General features: G+C 37.1%; 1 protein-coding gene across 2 annotated transcripts; it reads left to right on the forward strand.

Annotated features, from left to right (window-relative positions):
* Nucleotides 1–279: 279 nt before the first annotated feature.
* On the forward strand, nt 280–6,829 carry LOC122292627 (aspartic proteinase 36-like). 2 transcript variants are annotated; one of them, XM_043101069.1, is made up of 10 exons: nt 281–807; nt 1,298–1,427; nt 1,534–1,784; nt 1,881–2,108; nt 4,110–4,272; nt 4,473–4,546; nt 4,644–4,740; nt 5,499–5,565; nt 6,109–6,180; nt 6,401–6,829. In XM_043101069.1, exons 1-10 carry the CDS (start codon nt 569–571, stop codon nt 6,571–6,573), a joined length of 1,494 nt encoding a protein of 497 aa, XP_042957003.1. In that variant the 5' UTR covers nt 281–568; the 3' UTR covers nt 6,574–6,829. The 2 variants fall into 2 exon arrangements, with proteins under 2 accessions (XP_042957004.1, XP_042957003.1); XM_043101070.1 differs by lacking the exons at nt 5,499–5,565; nt 6,109–6,180; nt 6,401–6,829 and adding an exon at nt 5,029–5,478 and having other exon boundaries at nt 280–807.
* The last annotated feature ends 353 nt before the right edge of the window (nt 6,830–7,182 follow it).

Here is a 7,182-nt window from a genome sequence, read left to right on the forward strand (position 1 = left end):
TGAGAAATACCATTTTTATAAGGTATATATATATATATCATGTCATACACTACTACATAAGTTAATATGTTAACAACTTTGATAAAGAGGAATATTATTAAAGAAATAAAAATAAAAGGAAGAAAGGCGTTGAAAGTACGCGCGTGATTGTATTTTCCGGGAAAATAAAAAATAAAAAAAAGGAGATGATGGTGCAGTTCACCAAACACGAGGCAGAAGGAAATAAACTCAACCATATAAACCATAAAGAATACCATATATACGTATGTTTGTGTGTATACATATTACAGTAAATATGAAGTAACATTTGTTTTTTAAACTTCTGTTATGGGCTGTTGTCTCGGACCTTTCCTCTCTCTTCTCTCTCTTTCTGGAACTCTTCTCACGAAAAGATGATGAAGAACTCTGACTTCAATCCTTGCCTCCTATTTCTTTGCTGAATTTCTTATTTAAATTTCTCCGTTGAAACATTCTTTTACGTATATTATATATATATGTAATTATATATATATGCGACTGCCGTTGGGAGAAAAACTGAGAGAGAGAGAGAGAGGGAGCGCTGCTGGAAATGGCGGTGAGTATTACCGCCGGTATTCTGATCGCGGTGGCGCTGTTGCCCGCTGCTTTGGTTGTGTGCGGCTTCCCGGCAACTCTGAAGCTGGAGAGAGCGTTTCCGGTTGGCCAACGAATCGAATTGAGCGAACTCAGGGCTCGGGACATGGCCAGGCATGGAAGAATGTTGCAGTCGTCTTCTGATGGTGTCATCGATTTTACCGTCCAGGGTACCTACGATCCGTACATCGTCGGGTAATTATTTGATAGACGTGCGCGCGCGTGCTTTTCTTAATATGATTTTGGATGTTGAGTTATGGGTGGTGTTTCGTTTCGTAGTGTCTTTTGTTTCTGATGCGATAGTGTTGGAGCGAGTTTGGATTTTCTGTGGGTTTGATTGATTTTGGAGCATGAGCTATCATTTTGAGTAGTTTGCTTTCGTCGGTTTTCTTATTGATGGGATTCTGATGTTCTCCGTTTGTTTATATTTTTCTTATCTGCTTCTTATATAGTGCAAGTTTTTCAGTTTCTAAATTTGTAAATTCTTCTCTCTGTTGGTTCCTTTTCTTTCTTTCCCCCTTTTTTTGTGCGCGTTAGTGCTTAGTACAAAAACTCATTCTCTTTTAGTACTAGTTCTTCCCTCTTTCTTTGGCTTATTTTTGGTTTGCCTTCGGTTCTCTGTGTTTCTCTGTAATTTGCAGGAGATTTTTCATCAAAATTTGACTGATTTGTGCATTTTTAATAGGCTTTATTTTACCAAAGTGCAATTGGGTTCCCCTCCAAGAGAATTCTATGTGCAGATTGATACGGGAAGTGATGTTTTGTGGGTTAGTTGTAGCGGCTGCAATGGTTGCCCCGAAACGAGTGGACTCCAAGTATCACTTTTGCTCACTCATATTATTTATTTTATATGGTTACGTCCCACGATAGGAGAAATATACTGCTATGAATTTTCAATACAGTTGCTTGTTTTTCTCACAGATCCAGCTCGAATTCTTCGATCCTGGGAGCTCATCAACAGCTTCATTGGTCTCTTGTACAGACCAGAGATGCAGTGTTGGAGTTCAATCATCAGATGCCACTTGCTCTAGTCAGAACAATCAATGTGCATACGGATTCCAGTATGGAGATGGCAGCGGGACATCGGGCTATTATGTATCAGACTTGATGCATTTCAACGCGATTGTTGGGGGTGCAGTGACCACAAATTCTTCAGCTCCTGTTGTTTTTGGGTGAGAAATCATTTTTTTTGAGACTAAGTAGTATTCTTTTTTGGTATCTGGTACGAGCTTGGAAGTCATTGCCTCAGGTAGTGGATCATGAAACAGGTGTAGCACTTCACAGACAGGAGACTTGACAAAATCAGATAGAGCAGTTGATGGGATCTTCGGTTTTGGACAACAGGAGATGTCTGTCATCTCACAACTTTCTTCACGGGGAGTGACACCAAAAGTATTCTCCCACTGCTTGAGAGGGGACGATGCTGGTGGTGGTTTATTGGTGTTCGGCGAAATCGTGGAGCCTAATATAGTTTACAGTCCACTTGTCCCATCACAGTATGTTCCTTTTCCTCGGAAATAATTTGCTACAGCTAACATTCTGCAATATGTCATTAAATACTTTATTTTGCTCCAAGTTATCTTCAGCAAATGTAAATTGTATGAAGTAACAGTCATGGATTTTAGCTTGACTTTATTTTTTTGATACATTTGGGAAAAGGGGGGGGGGGGGGGGGGGGGGGGGGTTTCGAACTCCAAACCTCCATTTTGGAGGCTGGGGGTAAATGCCAATTAGGCCACAGACAGGCCTTTGGCTGGATTTTAGCTTGACTTCTTTGTGTGTTTTCAGAGATTTTTTTTTTTTTTTTTTTATAGGTTCTTTTTGCTAAGTAACTTTATAGGTTTCGATACAAAACATATTGTACATATATGACTTTTCACAGCTTCCATGATTGAAAGATTTGAGACAGGTAGTTTCTGTATTTATGATCAATGGTGCTTTGTCATCCCTGTGATTCTAACAGTTTTTAAAGGGACTGCTGCAAGAGTGTCTCACTCTCTCTTTTTTATTTTAATCATTGCCAAAGAAGATTATTGTTGAAACATCACGAACTTTGTAATGGTATCTTGGAGGTCATATGGTTCGCATCAGTTTAACATACGCAAATTGTTGCCTATTTTGGGGTTCAAAAGTTTCTTCTTTACTTAAATCAACACAGGGACTTGTCTGAAAGGTTGGGTGAAAATATATGATAGAAAGAAAAGGTGCAGCCCAAGTAATAGTTTGTCTTTAATTGTATATTGTAACTAGTCATTATTAAGATTCTCCATTCCTTTGAGTTTGTTATGCTTCGAGGGATCTTTGTTATGCAAGTTGTTGGTAATGTTTTCAATTCACAAATTTGAAAATATTAGATTCCTAGATTTTTCACGTTGCGGTTGGACCCCGCATTTGGACCATTTTAAGCTATAAAGGATTAGCATATTCACAAATTTGGCTGCCATGTTGCTTAAATAAGTTTGTTTTTAAAAAAGGGAAATGGTCTCATGGGCATCGCAAATGCCGGAGGGTAAGAAGATGTGGCTCAAATAATTGAAGGAGATGGGGATGGTGTGGTTTTGACTTTCTTTGTAGCTTTGAGTATTTTTGTTAAAAACTTTTATCGCCTTATGTTCAGCAGATCTTTTTTTATTTTTTCATTTTATTTGGTTCATTATGTTCAGTACCAACAGTTGGTAGGTAGTCTTTGCTATGCTCTTGGATAGCACCCTGAGCAAGTTCATGAAGATTATTGGTGTTGGCTTGATCTTACGCGTTCACTATGACAAAGGATATCAACCCACAATATTCTTGAACTTTGCAAGATGGTTAGAAAGACCTTGTGTATGGCTTCGACAATATGTTTACAATGTCTTAGTGTTAATAACCATGAACCGAATCTGTCTTGGGGATGCTAATTGATGTGATAAAATCAGTGTGAGAGTCAAGCTCTGACTTTCCAACTTTATTTTGAGTTGATAAACACAGAAAGGGCAGATACCTATCACAAATTACTTTGAACTGACAAACCAACTTGAATCACGCGAACCATTATACCTCAGATTCTTAATGTTCTTCTACAAGTTTATTTGCTGGAAGAAAAGGAGTATATGAAGCCCCATTAAGCAAAAGCTCCAAACCCACCCCAAAAGGAGTGCTCTGAAAAAGTCACTTGAGCTGCACTACTTGGCTTGAAAATTAAATAGCTGTCCTTCAGATGCAGGGGCACAATTTTTGATCTATTTAAAATTTATTTTAAATTAAAAGAAAAAAAAACAACTAGTGCAGCTGAGTAAGAAAGCCACTTCAGAACTCTTATTTTGGAGAGGTTTTCTTAGGAGCATCTAGTGCCTGTAGGTCTCCTGAACATTTGTAGGTTTCAACTCAAATATAATATGTCAAAGTTTTTGTTATTTTTTCCATTTTTGTTTTCTAATAAGTGCTTCAAAAGATTGGATCCTATAAAACTACTTGACTGCAGTCGGTTTGACTGATCACTTGTCGGTTCAAAATTTCAGGCCTCATTATAATTTGAATCTTCAGAGCATTTCTGTCAATGGCCAAACATTATCCATTGATCCAGAGGTATTTGCAACATCAAGCAACCGAGGAACCATAGTTGATTCCGGGACAACTTTGGCATATCTTGCAGAAGAAGCGTACAGTCCTTTCGTCACTGCTGTATGTTTCTATTGAGCAAACTCTCGTTGCTTCATAAACTACTTAGTATGCTATTTTTGAGAGAAATATTTTACGACTGCAAAGCTTTTACTTGTTAACATGCCTTTCAGATGGATGAGAAAATAATAGCTTTTGTTCATGAGTGATTTTATGTGTATTTGGGAAAAAAAATTGAAGCATGTGATCTTCTTATAATGCAGATAACAAGTGTTGTTTCACAATCAGCACAACCTGTTCTTTCCAAAGGAAATCAATGTTATTTAATTACCTCCAGGTTTGCTTTCTGCTTATATCATCTCAGTTCCTTCTTGCTAGAGTGCTAGTCTTTTCAGATGATCTTAACTCTGAACCATCACATACTTTGTATTCAGTGTCACTGATGTATTTCCTCAAGTTAGTTTAAACTTCGCTGGTGGCGCAGCCATGATTCTAAGACCTCAGGATTATCTCCTACAGCAAAATTCCGTTGTGAGTTTTGAAATTTTAATCTCCCAATTCTTTTTTCCCTATTTTTTTCCAATTCTTTTTTCCCTATTTTTTTTAATTGTTGAGGACTGGTCTGAATATTTGCTTTTGCATATAAATCAGAGGTGGGTTGGAGCGGGAAGCAATTTACCCTATTCCTTTGAAAATTCCCCTCCATTGGTTCCACATGCTTTGATTATTTGGCTCCTTGTTCTATTTCAGGCTTTTGAAAACATGTTTAGAATGCTAACTTCTAAGTATGTCTATTTAACCACTCTTTCCCTTCTCCAGACTTGCGGGAAAATAAGCATGCAGATATGCAGTGTAACTCGCCTCTCACTTTAAATCCATTAATGGCTTCAGGAATATTGCATGACCAGATTTGACGTCCTGTAGTAACCCCATCTTGGCAGTGCTATTTGCATTCCAATTGTTCCTTTTATACATTGATATAAGATTCTCTAATGCTGGTTACTTTTTTATTTATTTATTTGTTTATTTTTTTATCGGTAAAAGGAAGGAATAATCTAATGCTGGCTACTTAAATAATGTCTTGCTTGTATATTCCCTAGTGTGCATCCTGCCGCAACTATTGCCACCCAATCAATGGCTGTGGTATCTTTTGCAAAGTATAAATAACCCAAACAAGCTATGAAGCTTTGTAGTACTCCCAATATTTAGTTTGGTTTTTATCTTATCACAATATGCTGAATGATGGCTTGCTAGTTTTTATCTTTAATTTTGATGAATCCATTTTGCAGGGTAGCTCTGCAGTGTGGTGCATTGGATTACAGAAAATACAGGGTCAAGGGATAACAATTTTAGGAGGTATGAAGACTGACAAGAAACTTGGATTTAATTGAGAGAAGTGCTGCATTCACCAAGGAATCTCACAGAAGTAAACTCACACATCAGTTTGTGAGTTTACTTTTGTGGTATCTATTTGTGGATGAAACATTTCTCTTTAAATGATGACCTTGGCTGACGCCACTTAATTGAAATGTTTACATTCTGTCAAATATTGAAACTTTAAATGTTTCCTAATAACCTTAAAGTCAAATCATGTTTCATTTGAAGCATATTATTTTGGTTTTTAGATCATAGTATGCATGAGATATGCTGATATTCTCTTTCGATTACATGAGCATGCTTCTGCATCAGCCGCTCTAATTTGGCTTTTGCATGTCACTGAATAATTTCATTGCCCTTATTTCCATTTCCCTCCAATTGAGGCTAATTTTCACATTTGATTCGTTAGACCCTCCGTACTTATTGCAGATATTTTTTACTACCTGGTGCTGGAACTAATTTATTTATTATTTTTTGGATTACTTTTGTGCTTTAAGATAACAATATCACAATCTTTTGCAGACCTTGTCCTCAGAGACAAAATATTTGTTTATGATTTGGCTGGTCAACGAATAGGATGGGCTAACTATGACTGTAAGTTTCATGACCTCATCTGTAAAGGGCCTTCGGACACCATACAGATGTAAAATGTTTAATTTCCTTAATCTATGAACTGAAAACATAATCATTAAAGAAAGGCATGAGCTGATTTTAATAAATTTTCGCATTGGGAAACATATCTATAAATTAATCAAGAAGATCCCCCTACTTTGTAACAAACTCTAATTCCTCACTTTTGAATTAATCAAATTAGGTTCAATGTCAGTAAATGTCTCTGCAACAAGTGCTGGGAAAAGTGAATATGTCAATGCTGGACAGATAAGTGGGAGCGGTTCAGTGCAGAATAAGCCTTACAAGCAGATAGTAATAAGCGTGATTGCTTTCCTAATGCACATATCACTGCTTGGCGGCTTCTTGTCTTTGTAGCATACAGTGAAAAAGGTCTGAGACTCTTGGCATTCTTTTTTTCATTTTATATTCTCTTGCCGGTTGATATTATTGCATTCGGCAAGACCCATGTTTCCTTGTTAGAACTTAGATTACTGCTTGTCATTGCACGGCGTGCAATAGGCCTGTGGCCTCCTCTGGCTCTGAATATTTCTTCATGAGCCTCATAGAAATCCCCGTTTGTAAATTACATCCTCACAGATTATTGGTTTAATAGTAGATTTCATTTATACAATATTGTTGTGTTTATTACTTCTGTGACGAGTTCTTACTTATGCAGCATATTCTTCTTATCTTAATCTCTTATTTTATTTTATTTTTTTCATATGACATCATAGTCTATGTAATTTACTTGGTGCAATATTCAACCCTTGTTAGAGAAAAACGCAGAGCCAAATTCTTCTGAGCCTCCTCTCCCACCAAAGATTATCACTGCCCCTTCCATGGATCCCAGATGTGGGCAATCCGCCCGCACAGGGGATGGCCAGGTTGCATATCGCTTAATAACTTAATATATACTTCTTAAATATTATATATACTTTGAAAAACACTACCCATTTCATTAATTTTTCCCTCGCTTTCATCTCC

Source organism: Carya illinoinensis, chromosome 13 (genome assembly GCF_018687715.1).
Source record: "Carya illinoinensis cultivar Pawnee chromosome 13, C.illinoinensisPawnee_v1, whole genome shotgun sequence".
NCBI lineage: Eukaryota > Viridiplantae > Streptophyta > Magnoliopsida > Fagales > Juglandaceae > Carya > Carya illinoinensis.

Coding starts and splice junctions, on each gene's coding strand:
- LOC122292627 (XM_043101069.1), top strand. CDS start 569: ATGGCGGTGAGTATTACCGCCGGTATTCTGATCGCGGTGGCGCTGTTG. Junction 808..1,297: donor TACGATCCGTACATCGTCGG/GTAATTATTTGA, acceptor CATTTTTAATAG/GCTTTATTTTACCAAAGTGC. Junction 1,428..1,533: donor CCGAAACGAGTGGACTCCAA/GTATCACTTTTG, acceptor TTTTTCTCACAG/ATCCAGCTCGAATTCTTCGA.